The 20,650-nt window shown below is 42.5% G+C and overlaps 1 protein-coding gene across 2 annotated transcripts; it reads left to right on the top strand.

The window, feature by feature from the left end:
- The first annotated feature begins 1,247 nt into the window (after positions 1 to 1,247).
- gramd2ab (GRAM domain containing 2Ab) lies at positions 1,248 to 20,650 on the top strand. Of its 2 annotated transcripts, none has more exons than XM_030425789.1 (12): positions 1,248 to 1,400; positions 7,570 to 7,691; positions 12,055 to 12,112; positions 13,825 to 13,897; positions 14,756 to 14,859; positions 15,232 to 15,330; positions 15,561 to 15,632; positions 15,772 to 15,831; positions 17,638 to 17,773; positions 17,877 to 17,970; positions 18,429 to 18,530; positions 19,151 to 20,650. In XM_030425789.1, the coding sequence occupies exons 2-12, from the start codon at positions 7,585 to 7,587 to the stop codon at positions 19,197 to 19,199; spliced, it is 954 nt and encodes a 317-aa protein (XP_030281649.1). In that variant the 5' UTR covers positions 1,248 to 1,400; positions 7,570 to 7,584; the 3' UTR covers positions 19,200 to 20,650. The 2 variants fall into 2 exon arrangements, with proteins under 2 accessions (XP_030281649.1, XP_030281650.1); XM_030425790.1 differs by having other exon boundaries at positions 1,249 to 1,389.

Genomic DNA, 20,650 nt, shown 5'->3' with positions numbered 1-20,650 from the left:
TTATGGGGTGCTTGATTTGTGTCTCCTGCTCTGAATGATCCTCAGATGTAGTGTGATTGTTCATCCACAGGGAGGCGCTGCTGCACTGTTTAATGCCTCAGCTGCAGACTGATTAAAGGGGAAGTTCACCCAAATCACACTCAAAACAAACAGCTGCATCCTTCACTCACCGTGTCGAGCCACGCAGATAGTTTGGGTTTTATGTTTTATATTTCAGTTTGGTTACCTGGAAGTCATCAGGAAGAACAGACAGTAACTCCACCCGCCTCAGAGCTTCTGCTGTTCAGGGCTTTGTGGACTGGCAGGATGTTTCAGTACAGATTGAAGTTGAGATAAAGAAATGTGTTTTTCTCCATGTCATGCATCTTTATAAATTTTTTTAAAGACGTTTTTTTATTTGTTTTGAGAAAATAAGACCCAAAAACGTAACGTAAACTGTTTGTACAGTGTAGTGTTCCACCTCAGAACAACTCTATACTGCCAAAATCAAAAAGTAAATTCCATTAAAGGCAATGAATATTATAATTCAAATGAATATATGCACTAATTAGTGTAGTGACATAAAGTAATGTTCTTGTTTTAAGTCTCTATTTATTTACCTTTTCCCTGTTTAATTTCTTTATTTACTAATTTTCATATGTATTCTTTAAATATTTAAGTATGTTTCTAAGTATGCATGTATGTGTGTATTATTTCTGAACAATGCAGAAGGAAAATTATATAGAAATACATATAACATACAATACATATAAATACATATATATGTGTGTGTGTGTGTGTGTGTATATATATATATATATATATATATATATATATATATATATATATAACATTTTCTCTCTATATATATAGAGAGAGAAAATGTTCTAGATACTCAAAGCTTTAGAAAGTAAACACATGAGATACTGAGTCAGTTTGGAAACAGGAAACAAAATGATACGATATTAGTCACAGAAATATGTTTCTGAAAACATTTGAATAATTTTTTTTCAGCCTTCGTTTTCACGATACAGAAACAATATGGCGGCCACTTCCGGTTCAGATACATGACACCGATACAGGCTGTGTAGTATCAGAATCATGATTGATAGATTATTAGCAGTGCCAGGTTTGACAGTTTGATCGGAGTTCTGATGGACTGTCCTCACTCAGGTCCAGCTGCTCCTCCAGCAGGTAAATCCTGCCAGCCGCATTTCACCCCCAGCTTTTTAAGATTTTACTTTGAAGGCCACTTCCTGTCACTTCCGGTATAGTCTGTGTTACACGGTGCGGACTTGACGCAGCGGCTCTCCCAGCAGCAGCGGCAGTTCGGCGGACCAACAGACGGACCGACACCGGACACACGGACGGTCCCTGCCGTCCACCAGCGGACCTGATTGAAGACTGCAGGTGAGACGAAGGTAAGACTGTGTCCGCTGCGTGCACCTGTGAATGTGTGAGAGGACGCGCTGTGATGTCATCACTGATGGTCGTAGTATTTGGACCGCTGGTACCACTAGAGTAATCAGAGTATTTCCAGCAGCTGCGGTATTTGGAACCAGAACCAGAACCAGAACTGAGTCCATCAGCAGTAATAGTATCCGATTACATTTCCTCACGTACTGCCATCTGCAGCTACACCCATCCTCTCCTCCTCCACTCCTCCACAGCACGGAGGAGGAGAGGGTGTTTTTACTCCATTACATTTTAGTTACTTGGATTTTTTACTCAGAGTAAATGTGACATAATGTTTATTATAGCAGAGCGGCTCTGCAGCCTCACAGGTGTTCTCAGGTGTGATTATAGAGTGGAGGGTGGAGCACGTCCTCCATCACCTCCACCCCACTGATATTATATTATATTATTTATCTTCTGGTGATTTCAGTCAGAAGCACAGTTTGTTTCTTTGTCTCTCGTCTGTAAAAAGTGACGCGAGGCTGAAACGATCCTGTGATTCTGTCCTGAGTAAAAATACTCTATTACTAGTAAAAGTCCTGCGTTCAGAATGAAACTGAAACCAGTTTATAGTCTCAAACAGTTAGTGAGTTATATCTGTATCATTATATCACTACACTGATACAACTCGTAATTATTTCTATTGTTCATTATTCTAATGATTATTTTAACAATTCATCTATTGAGCATTTAGTCTATAAAGGAGAGACGTTAACGATTAATTGATTAATCGCTGTTAAGAATTTGACTGATTAAAAAACGACGATAAGAGTCAAAGAGTATTTCACAGTAACAGATTACAGATGCTTTCTTTTCAAATATATCCAAATAAAACACAAAATACTGGTGTGAGAAAGTGTATTTCATTAACAAACGAGTCATTTGTTATGAAAAAGATATTATTACGTTTCATGAGGTCATTATTTTGTGTTATTTGGTTCATAATTCACATAACTTTATGTTTAATATATCAGATCTTTTAACTCCTAATGCAGCCGGTTGGATTTTACAGCAAACATAGATCACAATGATTAATCAATAATCGATTGTTAAGGCAGCTGACTATTAATAAAAGAAATTGCATTCCAACTATAAAGTGTCAATAAAAGGTGGAGAATGCTCATCACAGCGTCGTAGAGTTCAAAGTGACGTCGTAACTCATGAAAAAGATAAGTTATTGATCTTTTTGCACAAGATAATAAAACACTAAATATTATTGTGTGATCATACATTTAAATAATATCTTCCTGGACCTCCTCCACAATTTAACTCTGAAGTGAATCTTTATGTATAATTGGTACTTTTGTTTTGCTGGTGATACAGAATTATATATTTACCGTGCAGTCGTGCTTCTTTTACTTCAAACATACAGCGCTACTGCCGTATGAAAATACTCAGTTACAAGTAAAAGTCATATTTCAAAGTGTTTTAAGTGTTTCAGCTGATCTAACATTGAACCGGTCACCAGACTCCATTAACAAATGTAGTGATTTAAGAGTTGTTTCATGAGAAGAAACTTAACAAACTTGTGAAACGGTTTCGACAAATTCTGAATCATTGTTTCCTTCTCGTACCTTCAGCATTAAATCAGAACCTGAAGTTGTTTGTTTATCATGTTACAAAGACACTAAACAGTAACAATATAGGCTACTTCTTTGTCCCCGTGGAGAAAGTCCCCAGACTCCCTTAACAAATGTGTCAGTTTAGTGAGTTGTTGAGTTGGAGACACTTTATAAACTCTGTGAAACTCTGTCTCTGACTCATTCTGCATTATTTGGACCTTCTTGTTCATTCAGCAAATGTTCTACATGAACTTCTTTCTGTCTTTGAGTAGAAACATGGAGTCTGTTTGTCTCAGTGATGGACGGGTTGATTAGCATATAGCATATTAATACCAGGTGTGAACTGACAGACTAAGAGGATTGTGATGGGCTCAGGATGGACGGACGGTGGTTCCAGGTCTGAACAGGCCTTCTATTTGTGTCAGCAAGTGTCAAACAAGACACACAGCAAACAGGAAGTAAAAAGCAAAGACAGATCAGATGATAAAGATGAGGAAACCGCAGACAGAACCACAGATGAACATCATGATGACACAGTTTCACTGTTTCTGTCTGTCCGTCTCTGAGCTCAGCCTCAGTTAACATTCAGCTCTCAGCCTCGTCCGCTCCAGCAGCTCTGAATACGCAGCATCTCGTCTGTTTTGGCTCGGCCCGCTGTGGTTTCCAGCAGCGGTGTGTTTTGTGTTTCCTCGTGTGTGTTCTGGGGCGGCCCGGTTCCACAAACACAACGCCTCTGTCAGCGAGGAGCTGCAGGACCAGTCGACCTCCCACAGCGACTCACACTCCTCCAGCCTGACACTGGTTCTCTGCTTTTATATGTCCATTTAAATAAACTCTCACCTGATGATTATTCAGTATTATCTCTCATCAGCTCTCCTTGTAACTGTCGCCCTTTAACATCCGTCTGAAAACTTTCACAATGAGAGAGATGAGCTCAGAAATAACTAACTAGAAATATAAAGTACAAGTACATTGAATTTGTACTGAGGTGGTGTGTGTGTGTGTGTGTGGGTGTGTGTGTGTGTGTGTGTGTGTGGGTGTGTGTGTGTGTGTGTGTGTGTGCTGTGAGACGCAGGAGGTGAAAATGAATCGTGGTTGTACATGAATATCATTTTCTTACAGTTTGCATACGTTTCACTGCTGCGGTGGAGACGATGTGACCATCAGGAAAATGACCATCGACTGGTTTCACCCACAGCAGCCGGATCAGAACACGGTGTCACCTGTCAGATGATATTTAGTATATTCATTTGTGTATATTGGAAAATATGTAGTGACTGTAGTGATTTAATTATGAAGCAGTTGTTGCCGGCCGGTTCTGGAGGAGACGGTCAGTGCAGATCCAGACCGTCTGGAGGAATATACAGGAGCCTCATCAGATTCTGCTCTGACCCGTTTACAGACGGGAGGAGAGCTCAGAGACAACTTCCCTCCAGCCTGACTGCTGCAGTGATCCGGAGCGGACCTCCACTGTCAGGTGGTTCTGTTCTACTGACTGCTGACTGGAGCTGGAGGGGAAATGGACTTTACTTCATGAACGTAACGTTACAGAGAGGAGACAGAGAACCAGAACCAGAACCAGAACCAGAGTCTCTGCTGAGTGCTGACTTCACTCAGAGCTTCACCTGATGTTCAGTAAAGTCATCTGACAGTTTGAGGCGATTAAACACGAGTGATTCCGCGGTCCGTCTGCTGAAAACATTATTAAACATCCACCACTGCTCATGGAAGTCTGTCTGATGTGACTCAGACACAAATGTTCACAGACGAAGTGTTTAAAGTTTTATTAACGTTACGTTTTGTCTCGTTCGCTGACTTTCCTGAGCTGGAAGTTACAGCGACAGGCAACCAAATGAAACGTTACCTCGAGGAAACTTGTGAATTTCTCTGGAAACATTTGGGAAAATGTCAGAACACAAAAACGTGTAGAACAAAGGTCGAGTTGTTCTCGGACATTTTAAAGCAGAAATGTTACGTTATATCTTTAAATACATCGAGTCAACATTGAGTGAAACTCGGTACGTCATCTCCAGGATGTTTGTCTTGTTCAGACTTTTGGCTTCACTGCCGTCATGATTTCTGGTGCTTCTGCTTCGTTTTGTCTGCATGTGTAAGTTTTCAGAAGACGAGCACAAATGAAAGCTCGTTAGGCGTAAATGAGCCTTTACACCTGCTACGCATCAGCATGTTAGCATGCTAGTGTTAGCATCTGCTGTGTCACCATCAGGTTTCATGTCTCTGGGTATCTTCAGTGACTCGTCCCTGTACGACTTATAAACTATTGACTGATAACTGATCAAACTGACAGCACAGCTTGAAGCTTCCTGCTGTTTTAAAACAAAGTCTGAGCAGTTTTGTCCGTCAGAGTCTCAGTCGACCCGATCCGTCCTTTCAGTCGAATGCTTGTTGTGCGACTCGATGTGTGACGGCGGGAAGTCGAGCTGCAGGTGAAGATCTAAAGTGCTCCCATTACAGCAAACAGCCTGCGTCTCCCTGAGGTGCTGCCTGATTTAATCAGCGGGCTGAAACTCCTTCGAGAGGAAACCAACAGAGGTCTCCATGGCGGCCAGGAGGAGGAGGAACAGAAGGAGGGAGGGCGAGAAGGCTCCTTGTGTAGAAACATGTCGTAGAAATATCAGTCACATCGTTATTTTGCTCCTGAGGAAGGTTTCTTTTTCACATTTGGCTTCCAGATCTGTTGGTGTTGATCTCTGCTGGAGCTCCATCCTCCAGTGTGATGACTCCAGCCATGAGATTTGAATGAGCTCACTGACTCTGAGTCTGTGGTGTCGGTGGTCAAACTGTTCGGAGGACAAATGGAGTGCACTGACGAGGTTCAGTTCAGGTGACGAAGTGTGAAATGAGTTCGGAGCTCGTCTCATAAACGATGATGAGGAAAAGCGGCGAGCGTGATGTCAGCAAACCACAGATACATTCACATGTCATCGCCTACATACAGCACGTTCACATTACATGTTTATGACCTGGTTTTCTTCCTCTGCGACTTATCGAAGGAGAACATGGTCATTTGATTTAACTGAAATCGTTTTGTCGATCATTCCTAGAGAGCACGAAGATCCCAAAGCTGCTTTCTGTGGACAACTTGAAGATATTGTGACTGTAACACTCTGAACGCTCTGAAAGGCCTTTTGTTGTTTTACCCTCGTTACATTCGAGGAGAACCATCGCTGCATTTTAACAACAAGCAGTTTGAATTGTGTCACATTATTCAAATACATGTTAAAACACAACTTGCTGTGGTTTGACCTGTTCTCAGCCGGAGGTTGCAGAGGGAACGAAATGCAAAGCAGTTTTCTGACACACAAACAGCAGCGTGATCGCTGGAAAAGACTGAGTGAAAAATATCTTCAACACTTAAAGAAACAGAACGGTCTGCGCTCTTTCTGCAGGCTCAGACGGTCTCAACACATTCCTCAACAGTGATCCAATAACACGACCTGAGCCGGAGCCACTGAAGGAATCAGGTTGTTAAACACCTGAGTTTGACCTCTGATGTGTTTCCTGCACAGAAATCTCGTACGTGTGATCATTTGACTTAACGTTTCTGTTCTGAGTCCGGCCGAGACGAGGAGACAAACACCTGATCCGAGCAGGCTCTCTCAGTGCCGTTGCCATGGCAACAGAGGAGAGAATATCCTCGCTGCTGTGTGTGGTGTCGGTCACGTGTTCAGGCGTCTCACAGCTTCAGATCAAAGGTTTTCTCTCTCCAATCACAGCTCTCCATCATCCACGCCCTCCTCATCTCTCTGAAGGAACGTACATGAAGTACCAGAACAAATACTCAGCATTGTAACACACGTACTGCAGTACTGATCCAGAACCCAGTCTGGTGTCAGGCCCAGATCTACTGTGATGTGAACAGATGGTCTGTTTCAGCTGATCCAACCACTGAACCAGTCACCACAACATCACCAGACTCCATTCACAATTGTAGTGATTTTAAGAGTTTCCTTCTTTAAATTCAGCAGATGTTCTACATGAGCTTCTTTCTGTCTGTGTGTAAAAACATGGAGTCTGTCTGTCTCAGTGATGGATGGGTTGATTTCTTAAAGAGCAGGAAGTGACATCACATCACAGGTGGTCATTCAGACGCAGGTTGATGTCAGGTGTGAACTGACAGACTGAGACTGTTTTGGTCGTTCTGCTGCTGAACCAGAGGAACAGAAGTGTTTCTGTGTGCTGATGTGAATCTGAGAACTGAATGTTTCTGCTCATCAGAGGAAAGCTGCTGCTGCTTCTTCTTCTCTTGCTCACTGAATGTTGGTCACGCCTCTATTTTTAGAACTTGTTATCTGATGCTGCGGCGCTCAGCCTCCTCCCACCTCCTGATCATTATTTCACAATCTTTGACGAGGAAAGTGTTAACGTTACAGTGCACTGCATTATTTTATAACACCACGTTGTGACGGCTCCATCTGAGCATCCATGAGTGAAACAAACCTGTTCCTGTGATTCTAACAGAAAGAGGATGATAAGACACATTCACAGACACACTGACGATTTCAAATAAGAATACAAAATGTGCAAAATCCTTGTTTATTCTTCCCTGCAGACGTTCCTGCCAGGAATGATGATGTCGGAGACTTTGGAGCAGAGTGATGATGTCGGCCTCCTGCCTCCACATGAGGTGGAGCCCCACAGGGAGGAGGACGGACACTGCCCCCTGCCCTTCAGGTGAGTCACTGCAGGTTAAGCCCCGCCCCCATCACAAAAATCACATGATTATTTTTCAGAGTTTCCAGTTGTCTTTGTCTGACTAATGTTTGGGGGATAATCATGCTCTCTGTTTTTGCACTACATGATACCGTGGAGTGAATTTTGGTAATTCAGCCTGAGAGCACGTTGTTCTTTCTATAATTTGTATTTGAGCTCACAGCTACGAGCATGACGAGCATGACGAGCGACTGTCTGCCTTGTGAAAACGTTTGGATTATAATATTAGATGTTTTCTGCCAGAACAGTCGACCTGTAGGTGATAAAGTGTGAAGATGCTCGAAGATCTTGTTCACGTCTCTCGTGCTGGTGGTCTTCATGTCGCGTCCCAATCATTTGTGGATGTTTACTTTAAGACTTAGTGAATTTATAATTTTCTGCTTTTCGTCGCAAGTTGGTTACATTTAGGAAGAGATCACAGTTTGGATTAAAATAATAAATCAACGTTTCAAGTGATGAGACTGATGTGTGAACGCCTCGGACCATGGAGGACGTCAGTTAGCTGTTAGCTACAACCTGAGCCTGTATTTGTCAAATTAGCAGAATTATAAATATGCTAAGTTAGCTGTTAGCAGCTCCTGTTTCCACTATCTATATGGATATACAAAAAACTGTCACTGGATTACTGTGATGCTGATGAAAAACTTAAAAACATGATGATTCCTCAGGAAAGTTATGCAGTTAAAAGTCTGATTTTCTGTGATTTGTAAGCAGAAATAATGTACAAAGTCAATCTGAAAACAGTTTTTTATGAATGTTTAAAGCACCTTTGAAGTCGGTAGAAAACTGAAGAAAGACTTCTGGCTCTGGACTCAAACAGTTGCGGTTTTAATGTGAATACAAATACGTGTTTGCAGCATAACTAAATACAGGTCGTAGCTCTGTGTTACTTTATGTGTTTAAATACTTCCTCACACGTGTCACGGCTCAGCGTTCAGCTGTGTTTTGATTCGAGGAAACAGCTGTGGTCAGGCTGCAGGTGGAGTCCTCCTGGATGTGGATGAGCCGCACAGCTGGAGCTCAGATGGATCCAGATGTTGTGGACGGACGGTGACGTCCACGCGATGAGTCGACCTGCACGTTGGTACAGGAGGGCAGCTGATGATTCAGATCTGTCCACCTCGTAATCAACCAACTCCCTCATTAGTCCTGACACAGTGTGTGTGTGTGTGTGTGTGTGTGTGTGTGTGTGTGTGTGTGTGTGTGTGTTTGTGTTTGGCAGCTGATGAAAGCTGAGGAGACGTGCAGGACAGACAATACACAGAGAGGGAAAGCCTCAGTGTGTCCCTCACTGCTCTGTTATTCCTGTCACGTAGAAAACAAGCTGCAAGAGAGGCTGCAGTGTGTGTGTGTGTGTGTGTGTGTGAGTGTGAGTGTGTGTGTGTGTGTGTGTGTGTGTGAGTGTGTGTGTGTGTGTGTGTGCGTGTGTGTGTTTGCCTGAAGCACGTGCAGTCAGCTCACGTTTCCAGGCAGCAGAGCTCAGAGAGACGGAGAGGCTGCTGGGAAGGAGGTGTGTGTGTGTGTGTGTGTGTGTGTGTGTGTGTGCCTGTGTGTGTGTGTGTAAAGCTTTAAATCACTTCTGCTGACAGCTTTCCCTAAAAGCTCCCAAACAGCCTCACACTGGGCCACACATGAGGACACGTCAGGATTTAAAGTGTTGAAATGTAACACTAGTGAACACTGATGTCAGAGAATAAATGTTTAAAAACATAAATATGTAATTATAAATGTTCAGACAGGAGACGCTGGTGCTCACACAGCTTCTCACCACAGGAGGCGCCAGAACCAACACAAAGTGAAAGATCCTTGTAGCTTTAAGTCAGACTGCATTTCTATTTTTGGGGAATCATGTGACAAATAAGCAAAGAAATTAAATATCTAGCGGTTATAAAAGATAATAAATGATGCTGGAAACAAATAAACATAAAACATGTCATTGTACTTCTCTCCACTGATGCTTCATTCATCTATCTGACAGCTTCAGTTACTGAATCTGATGTTAAACAGCTGAAACGATGGACAGAAGATAAATTACTTGATAATCATTTCGGCCCTTTTCGCTGTGAAATCATTGTCTGGTTGCAGCTGATGATCTGAATCATTTAGATATATTTGTAATGATGTTGAGGTCCGGACTGAACAAACAGCGTGATGGTGTCAAGTTATATGTTATATATACTTTACATATTTTTATTAAACATTGTGACTTTTTACAGTGTTGGTGTTTGTGATGAAAACGTCCAGTGTCACGTCAGCGGCAGCTCTGTGAACACGGCCTGTTTCTCTGCTCCAGTTTCTCCATTCAGGCTGAAACTGTTTGCATAATTAGTTCTTTTATCTGAGTGTGTGTGTGTGTGTGTGTGTGTGTGTGTGTGTGTGTGTGTGTGTGAGAAAGCCACCCAGTAGCTCTTGTGGACAATCGTTCCTTTCACACACACACAGACCTGCAGTGTACCAAACTCAGACCAGTGGCTGGTGTTAGTTTTCACTTCACTTCATCTCAGGTCGTTTGTTTATTCACATGTTCGTCAGTTTTTCTTTTTGCATGAACTTCTCCTGTCCTGCCCGTGTTTACATGACCATTTAAATGACTGTGTGTGTGTGTGTGTGTGTGTGTGTGTGTGTGTGTGTGTGTGAGAGAGAGTTTGTTTAGTTAAACCAACTCATCAGAAGGTGGATTAACACTCCAGCTTCTAATAAGTTCTCTACACCGTGTTTGCACAAAAAAATAACCCACTTTCCACAGTTGTTGTTGTTGTTGTTGTTGTTGTTGTTGTTGTAGCTCAGTGGGTTGAGCTGGTGGACCAGTGATCAGAAGGTCGCTGGTTCGAATCCCCTGCTCCCCTGGGGTTGTTGTTTTGGACATTACAAAATGTCTATTTTGACATCACATCATTGAAGCGCTCATCGTTCTCCTCCGGCAGCAGCTGCTCACTGTGTCGTCAGTCTTCCGTTGCCTCTTTGTCGAGCTAATGTTTTCAACGTTTCTCTGACGACGTGTAGTCCTGTTCAGAACTCCTATCATCACCATGATCTGATGTCACTTCCTGCTCTATATGCAAATAAACATCTCTGGGACAAACAGACTCCATGTTTCTACTCAAAGACAGAAAGAAGTTCATGTAGAACATTTGCTGAATGAACAAGAAGGTCCAAATAATGCAGAATGAGTCAGAGACAGAGTTTCACAGAGTTTATAAAGTGTCTCCAACTCAACGACTCACTAAACTGACACATTTGTTAAGGGAGTCTGGGGACTTTCTCCACGGGGACAAAGAAGTAGCCTATATTGTTCCTGTTTAGTGTCTTTGTAACATGTGACATGTTTAGATCAATAACATGTTTCTTCTTTCATAAATGGAGTGTAAATGGTGAAATCAGTGTAAACAGTGCGTCTGTTTCACAAAGTTTGTTGAGTTTCTCCTCATGAAACAACTCTTAAATCACTACATTTGTTAATGGAGTCTGGTGCTGTTGTGGTGACCGGTTCAGTGGTCGGATCAGTTGAAACAGACGGCGTGTTCACAAACATCTGCTGCTCACATCAGCAGGTTAACAGAGAAATAATGTAATTTACATCTATACTGAATGATACTACCAGGTCTGAACAGGCCCGTGTTTGAAACATGTGGGTAATTACTTTCAACAAATAAATAGTTAATGGTTGCATTTTAAAGGCAGACTTCACTTGTTTGGACCCAGTATCTTTAACTCTGACTGTTACAGGACAACAGGACAGAAAAGGTAAAGGTGGTAGAATAACAGCAGCTGCTGCGTCACTGACTCTGCTCTCATGTGACATCTTAATCTGGAAAGTTACTGATGACTGAAGTTGTTCATTCCAAGTTCACTTTATTTTAATAAAGTAAGAATGCTGCGTTCTCTTGTCACATCACAGGAAACGCTTCAGGCCGTCTTCCTCTCTGCGTTTAATGACTCTGATGCAGTGGCGACATTTTGCTGCATCACTTCTGTTGAAGCTCAGCAACACTTTCCAAACTTCTCTTTGAGGAGGTGATGTGCGGAAACATGTTGCTCAACAGATCCCTGGTTCTTGTTTGTGTTTTTCTACTTCTTGCACAGAGAAATAAACTCTTATATCTCTGATCCAATATGTTTATAAGGTACAAATATGTACGGATCATTCTGCAACCTTAAACCAGGTCAGAGCCGGTCGTGGTCGCACAGCACTGATCTCCTCTGCTCTCTGCTGGTGCTGCTCCAGTCTCGGCGGCTGCAGCGACCCGCTTCTCTGCAGAAACTGTGTGTTTGTCTCTTCGGACTGATTCTGATCTCATCAGATGTGATGTGATGTTTCCTGCAGGCTGCAGCTGATCGACGACCTGTCCTACGAAGACGTGAAGAAGTGTTACAGAGGATCAGTGAGTCCTTCACTCAACCGCACAATCACCACGTGTCAACATCCCCACCACACCCACAGACACACACACACACGCACACACACACACGCACACACACACACACACACACACACACACACACACACACACACACACACACACACACAGCTCTGAAGTTGTTTTCAGACGTCCACAGATGACGACAGGCCAGCAGGAGTCCTTTCAATTCTTTTTTTAAGTCTCTCCAGAGGTTTCCATCGTCTGTCTCGTCTCCATGGGAACATGGTCAGGAGTGTGTGTGTGTGTGTGTGTGCGTGTGTGTGTGTGTGTGTGTGTGTGTGTGTGTGGTGTGTGCGTGTGTGCGTGTGTGCGTGTGTGTGTGTGTGTGTGTGTGTGTGTGTCAGACAGCTCAAACCCTTCAGACACATTCGGCCCTGAACACATGTCGTGTGTTAGCATCCATCAAACATCTTCACCAGGATGGAGATCTGAGGGAATATCGTTCAGATAACAGTAGGATAGAACTTATGTTGATGACTCAACTTATTCTACAAAACTTCTCGCCTTCTTCCGTCAAAGCTCGGAACTTTGACCCAAATGTTCTCAGACGCTCGAGGAGGAGCCGGCGTCGAGCGTCTGCTGCTGCTGCTCTCTGTTGTTTCAGTCTTTGTTGTTTCAGACAGGAACAGGAAGGCAGGAAGTCACCGACTCACAGACAATAAAGACACACAGGTGTACGAGGGGGGCGGGGGTTCAGATGATGTAACTGCTGACCCACATATCAGGAACCAAAACAAAACTTCAGCACAATATTCCAGAAAGTCAGCTGTGGGCGACGTGGAGCTTTTATCTGCTTATGAAACAGACTCAGTTTAATACTGACGACCTACATAAACAAACGGCACCAGCAGCAAGACGATTGGCTGCTTCTGTAGCGTTATTGTTATTCTTAAAGGAACAGTTCACACAGAAATGTGTCTCTGATGTAAAGTCAGGTGAAGTGTAGCAGTCCAGAACAGTTCTGGAGCTTCACAGTAAAACCGAGTCGCAGCATTCTGCTGAGCAACTGAAGCAGCTGAGACTTGATTTAAAACATCGGGATGCACAATATGACCTTTAATCACCTGCTCCTCATCGCAGACACGGTTTTTATTCTTTATTTTAACAATGAGTTCCTCAGCTGTAGTCGATGAACACCTGAGGGAGAGAAAGGTGGACGACTTCATGTTTCATAGCTCTAATATGAATAATGATTTGTCTTCTTTGTGTTTACTTGTTCACAACTTTATTCACCAACAGAATAAAACATATTTAAAAGTTACATCAGGTCACAGACGGGAGCGGGAAGGAGGGCCGTCAGTTTGAAACCTCTGGTGTGAATGACGTCCGGTCCAATCAGTTTTGGATCAGAACTTGTGTTACGGTTCATTATAGTGATGACAGAATTGTCTTTATATTGTTATTGACACACAGCCTCATTATATTTATCCTCTAATATAAAATATGTTATTCCCTCGATGTTCCTCCGTGGTATCAAACATCGATACAGCACCAGTACGTTATCATCATTACATCACAATGTTACTGTTGTTATTATTATTAGTTGTTGTTAATATATAACGTAAATAGTAATTATGATATTCATGACTACACTAAGTGACACCAGTTAACATTATTGATTCCAGAAACATGAAGCAGATTGATGAGCTGTGATTGGTTCTGTTCCTCCACAGACCGTCAGCAAGTACAACTCTCAGTACCACAAACTGTTCCAGACGGTTCCGAAGGAGGAGATCCTGATGAAAGGTACCAACTGTCAGAGGAGGGGTCAGGGGGAGGAGTTAGGGGAGGAGCCAGGGGAGGAGCCGGGGGAGGAGTCAGGGACAGGACAGATGTTTCAGCACATCTGCGCTGTGTGACACCTGTCCTGGTCCATAAACACAGTTTGACCCAGTTAGCTCAGAACTGAACTGATGAGATTATTTGACATGCAGTTAACTTTAGTTTTCCCAGGACGTTTTCAGATCTTTAACTGAAATAAAAGTAATAACACTGTAAAAATACTCTTTAGTCTTATGTTGCAATGTTACTGAAAGGTTCACTCTGTAGTTTAGGAGAAGAAATGTTAATGAGCAGAGAAAGATCCTCATTGGCTGATTAACAAACTAAATAATCAAACTGTCTTTGTTTTCATCACTGAATAAACTGAATTAAATAATAAAACTACAGAGTGCACCTTTAAGTAAAAGTGTGTAATGAGTGAACGTGCACTGTGTGGTTAAATGTTGTATCATATCTGATATTTGTGGATTTATAATAATATAACTGCTGCATCAATGTAAACGCAGGATTTCACTGTTTAAAAGTTAAAAAATATTAAAATGAACCAGAATTGTTAAAATAAGTAAAAGTCAAAGCAGCAAATCTTCAATATTGAGAAGCTGAAATCATGAAATGGACTTAACTCATTTAGATTATCAAAATAAAATATTTTCTGTCAATCAGATAAAAGTTTCAGCTGAGCTGTTTGAATAATTAGATTTATATCAAAGTATCATAAATAAAGTACCTCAAATGTACAATATTTACACTCCATCACTGACTGTCTCCCTCCTTCTCCTTCTTCTCCTTCTTCTTCTTCTTCTTCTTCTTCTTCTTCTGTAGTGTATTCGTGTGCGTTGCTGAGAGACATCCTGCTGCAGGGTCGACTCTACATCTCCAGGAACTGGTTGTGTTTCTACGCAAACCTGTTTGGTAAAGACATCAAGGTGAGTGAAGAAGCTGTCGTGTGTTTATGGCAGCGTCCACATGAGCGAACATTTAAAAAGACGTTGTTGGATTGTTCTGCAGCTCTGTTCTGTTTTCACTAAGTTAGTTATTTTAGTTCAGTTAGAGGTCAGCTGTTTTAACCAGCAGCAGGAAACTTCACATACGAACATCTAACTTTCTATCAGCCGCCGTCCAAGTTTGGTGAAACTGAAATAAACTTTAAATTATAGTAATACATGTATTTTTAGTAATATGTTGGTGCATTTAATAGCTTATTTATTTATCTATTCATTGCTTTATTGACTTCAGTCGAGCAGCGTTCACACCAGATTGTTTGGGTTGTTAATTATCCTTGTCTCGTGGATCTGCAGGTCTGTATTCCGGTGGTGTCAGTTCGGCTGGTGAAGAAACACAAGACGGCCGGCCTGGTGCCAAACGGCCTGGCCATCACCATGGATACTGGACAGAAGGTGCCACACAGGACGAGTACACACCAGAGATGATGACACATTATCACACAGCAGCTCGGATGTTCACTGACAGCTTAATGATCCGACTGACACCATCAGTCCTGCAGCTCTGTGCCTCCTTATTAGAGAATAGTTCAGTATTTCCTGTGTATAACCTGGTTCCTGTCTGTCTGTCTGTCTGTTCCTGTCTGTCTGTCTGTCTGTCTATCTGTCTGTCTGTCTGTCTGCAGTATGTGTTTGTCTCCCTGCTGTCCAGAGACAGTGTCTACGACGTCCTCAGGAGGATCTGCACTCACCTGCAGGTTTGTGGATCATATGAGACTCTTTATTCTCCTGACAAACAGACGACAGGAAGTGACTGAAGTCATTGATCCCTGCTTATTGATCAGGATGTCTTCATTAGTCCGTTCTGCTGCTGACCTGCTGTGTGACTGTTTCTAGGTGAACGGGAAGAGTCTGAGTCTGAAGCAGTACCTGGAGGAGCCCAGCTCGCTGTCCATGGTAACGTCACCTTCAGTTTCCTTCAAACATGACGATGAATCAAACTATTGTTTATTATTTTAGGACTAATGAAACCTGGATAAGGCATTAACTGACGGTCTTATTTGCTGATGTGGGTCATACACAGCAGGGGGTTCCACCCACCGGGCCATAGACTCCTACCTGGTCCGTGTTGTCCAGGCGGTCCAGAACCCTGATGTGTCATCATCATTATTAAACTGAGACGGTTTCATCACCAGTTAAAACTCCTCGTAGTAACAAACTAGATTAACTTTATTAAACCTATAAGAGCAACAGGTTCAAAGAAAGTGACTGAAAATCTGAAATAATGTTTCTGCAAAGATGAATCATGTAAATGTGTAAACAAAGAAAGGGGTTGTGGGTAATCAGAGGTCTCAGACGCTCCTGTTGATGCTGTTAATGAGCTTCAGTCGCTTCTCTTTATAATCATACGATGAAGCAAAAAGAGTCGTACGACAGCCGCTGAGACCACGTCTGACTCTAAAGTGGAGCTGGATCAATCAGTCCATTCATCCATTAGCTGATGGACCAAAAAATATCAACCCTATCAAAACCTTTTCTTTTCATAATCATTTAATTGTTTTTAATCAAGCAAAGCTTCCAAACATTTGATGGTTTCAGCTCTGATGTGACGTTTGCTCGTCTTTATCGAACGTCCTCGACATCTTTGGGTTTTTAAATGTTTGTCAAACAAAACAGTCAGAATGAAGATGTTATCTCAGACTCTCTGGAACCATAACGGACACTTTAGTTGATTCTTACTTGTTGAAGTATTAAAGATGTAAAACAGAGAGAAGAGAAACGCGTCCTGGTCAGAGGATCAGTTTGATGATGTCACTGCTGTTGTTTTTGATGTGAGTCACCAGTGAGTGAAACAGGATTTATGAAATACCAGAAGTTGTTGTTTTGGTCAGGTGGTGACCCTCGTGACCCTCGTGACCCCTTCATGCTCTCCAGATAAGAGGCTTTCCCTGTGTTGCCTTCAGGTTCTGTGTGAAACTCTGTAACTCTGAGCTGACGTCACATCATCCTCACAGAAATGTTGTAAATATGACGTGACGACCTCGTTATGTCACAGTTTCACCCCGAACTCTCCAAGTGTTGGACGTGTCTGAATTCTAGATTTGGATCTAAATCTCAGATCCAAACCAACAAGTCCGTCTCTCATTACTGTCCCACTTCCTGTCAGCTCTCCGTTGGTTCCTGCTGGAGATGTGAATCTTTAAAAACACAAAGTAAAGTTTCATTTTTTAAAAGTCAGCTGCTCACTTTTATCAAACAAACCGGAGGAAACGTTTTATTTGTTGGGGACTATTTTTAGCGGCGGATGAATCCACATTTGGTTTTCTAGAGAGAATCTGTGTTACGGAGCAAAAAAAGAATATAAATAAATGTCTCAGTAAATAAAATAAATGTTGTTTAAAGAAATAATAATTTAAAGTAAATGTGAAATAACTGAAATATTAAAACCATTTTTATTTTTATTTGCTTCTGTATTTATTGACCGTTGTTATAATCCCCTTTTTATTTACTTTATGAGATAATAAATAAAAACATAAATGTACTTTTTTTGTTTCACTCATGGAGAAGAAAATATTGTTTTCTCATTAATATTGTAAATGTAATTGTATTAAAATTCTTAGAGCCCCTTTAATTGAATAAATGGTTTAATATCTCAATATGATTTAATAACTGTGGATCAATAAAAGGTAAATAAATACTTAATTTAACTTAATAATTAATAAATAAATAAAACTTTGTCGTCTCTCTTGGTCTCTGCATCAGGACGAGTTCCCGGAGGTGCTGAAGTGGAGGAGGAAGCCGTCGCTCCCCGCCGTCTCCTCGTCCCTCCCAGACCTGCTGGGAAGCTCCGCCCCCAGCCTCGCCGCTGACACGCCCTTCAGCACGCACACGCTCACCGGTAGGCCCGCCCACCTGTCCATCAGCGGTCACAGGAACAATCCCCTCTGAGTTTCAGACGTGGAGATGATTAACATGTTTGATGTGTGTTTCTGTGTGTGCAGACAGCAGTTTGGAACCAGAGAAGATCCTGCTGACAGAACCGGTCCCTGAACTGGGTCAGATGGAGTACCAGCTGCTGAAACTCTTCATCCTGCTGTGAGTCGCACAGGAAACACTCAGAACGTTTAATAAAGTGTCGAGGTGCCAAACTGTTGGACTCCAGACAACTGAAAGATCAAGTTTGTTTTATAAGGACCTCAAACGCATCAACAGAAATGATCCAGAACATCCAGAACATCCAGAACATCAGCTCTGGTGTCAGTTATATTCATTCTTCAGGTCCCAGTTTTGTGTCAGAGCTGAAATATATCTTATATTGTTCTGTTGGGCTGCGCTGCCACCTGCTGGCTGATTCTGTACAAAGAATTAATTCACCCCGATTAAAATAGAAGGAGGAAAAAGTTGTTTATCGACCAGGTCACAGCTTTTACACCCTCATCATCATCATCATCACCTTCAACATCATCATCTTCATCACCTTCATCATCTCTGGACAGTTTGTATACATGACGTTTGGCTGATGGACGTGTGTTGGTGTCCCGTCTGTCTCTCAGCGTCTTCCTGTTGGTGCTGTCGTCCTGCTATCTGGCCTTCAGAGTCTGTCGCCTGGAGCAGCAGCTGAGCTTCCTGAGCAGCCAGCCGACACTGAGAGAGAGGTACACACACACACACACACACACGCACACGCACACACAAACACACACACACACACGCACACGCACACACACATGCACACACACGCACACACACGCACACGCACACACACACACACACACGCACACACACACACACACACACACACACACACAACAAGTATGCAGAACCAGCACTTCTCACAAGCTGTACACAAGAATATCTCTCATCTCAGCACTGACAGCTTCTTAAAGTCTTTATTATAGATTTTAAACGGAACTAGATCCAACAGAACTGAACACAGCTCCTCTTCAGTCCAGTGAGAATCACTCGCCTGGTGCACACGTCAGAAACATTTTCCAGCTTCCAGATTTACTTTATACGTCTGTATTATAATATATGTTTTACAGACGTGTCTTTTATAACGCTGCTCTGTGGGAACATGATTTTAATATCCAGTGGTGAAGAACATTTACTCGTGTACGATACGAGCTTATATTTCTACATTTCAGAGGGAGCTGCTGTACACTTTGTACTATTGTCTCTGTTCTACGGAGATGAATCTATGTTTAATTGATCCATTAAAACCCACAGAATCATCCACTTACTGATCAGACATGCTGCTTTTGGTTCCTGTCTGCAGGTGTGGAGAGGTGCCCTGCTGGCTGGCCAATCAGAGGACAGGATCCTGATGCTGAAGCCAATCAGGGAGCGAGGAAGAAACCTGCACTTATATAGACTTCCCAATAGGGGGCGGCGGTGAGAGGAGACGGCTCTCAGGAGCAGACGGACGACCTCAGCAGCCGCTGAACTCTGACCCCGCTGCGACCAGGTTACCATAGAGACGTCACGCTAGCCAACAGAACCAGTAGAACCGGCGACCTTTGACCTCTGAGGACGGTTTATTAGAGCGGACACACAGAGGTCACGTAGAGGTCAGGAGGCGGGAGAGGTGTGTGTGTGTGTGTGTGTGTGTGTGTGTGTGTGTGTGTGCATGTGTGTGTGTGTGCATGTGTGTGTGTGTGTGTGTGTGTGTACATACTCGTACTAACACAAACTGACTGTTAACGTTCAGGTTCAACATGTTTTTCATTCAGACTGTCGGACGTGATCACGAGCTGCTGGTTCCTGACCAGTTTCTCATTATTCTGAGTCGAAGTGACTGAAAAAGAAACTGAAACCCTCCGAACACACACACACACACACACACACACACACACACACACATTCTATTTTGATTTGTTTGGAATGTAATATATGTTTTTCCATCAGTTCAACAGTTTGAGTGAAAAGTTGAATCTCTGAATAAATGTTTTAATGACATCATGCACTCGAGCTGCATGGACTCCACAAGTGAGAGTAAAGTCAGCTGACCCGTGATGTCACCGTGTCCACAGAGGTCAGGTGACGTGGAGGACGGTCCTGGTCCAGTCTTCAGGTCGTTGTGTCGAAGCTTTCAGGTGGAAAGTGAAATCTGTGTTCATGCTCCACTGATGGAGCAGCGACGGCATCATTTACTGATTCGTGACAGAAAGCATTTAATGATCATTGTATATCAGAAATGTAAATAAATCATCATTGAGAAACATTTAAGTTATTTTAAAAACTCTGAAATGTAACTTCTGTTGGAAACGAGCTGTAAATGTTCTCAGGACCTGCAGCTGTGTCGACTTCACTGTTTCATCTCAACTGAGCGATTAAAAAGAAGTCTCAGATTGTTTTAAGAGAAACAAAGTGCCAGAATTCAGAATATCGTCTGTGAAGGCTGGAAATGATCAATAAGTTGGATTCAGTCTGACTGCTGCCTTAAACTCTCACTGTAGCGTCTGATTCCATGTTTAACAACAGTCCATGTGGAGAACTGAAGCCTGAATGTTACAGCATGAATCTGTCAAACGTCCCTTAATGTGAAACCTTCTGCACCTTCCACATCATTTTGTCTCTGAAAATATTTGATTGTTTTTGTGCCAAATCTGTGACTTGATGCGTCTGTAGGAGGAGAATGTGAATAAAGAGCAGCAGGTCGTTACCAGAGCCGGACTCTAGTTCAGATCTGCCACAGGAGGAGAACAGGAAACACCAGTGTGACGTCACAGTTTAACTCATGTTGGAGTCAATTCACTAATAAACACTTTTCCATGTC

Source organism: Sparus aurata, chromosome 8 (assembly GCF_900880675.1).
Source record: "Sparus aurata chromosome 8, fSpaAur1.1, whole genome shotgun sequence".
In the NCBI taxonomy this organism is placed as follows: Eukaryota; Metazoa; Chordata; class Actinopteri; order Spariformes; family Sparidae; genus Sparus; species Sparus aurata.
Note: the sequence above shows the minus strand (reverse complement) of the source record. Positions and strands in the feature narration are given on the sequence as shown.

Bases quoted from the DNA above. Each gene is read 5' to 3' on its own strand.
- gramd2ab (XM_030425789.1), top strand. From the start codon at position 7,585: ATGATGATGTCGGAGACTTTGGAGCAGAGTGATGATGTCGGCCTCCTG. The intron at 12,113-13,824 runs GTGAGTCCTTCA...GTTCCTCCACAG, and splicing joins AGAAGTGTTACAGAGGATCA to ACCGTCAGCAAGTACAACTC. The intron at 13,898-14,755 runs GTACCAACTGTC...CTTCTTCTGTAG, and splicing joins GGAGGAGATCCTGATGAAAG to TGTATTCGTGTGCGTTGCTG.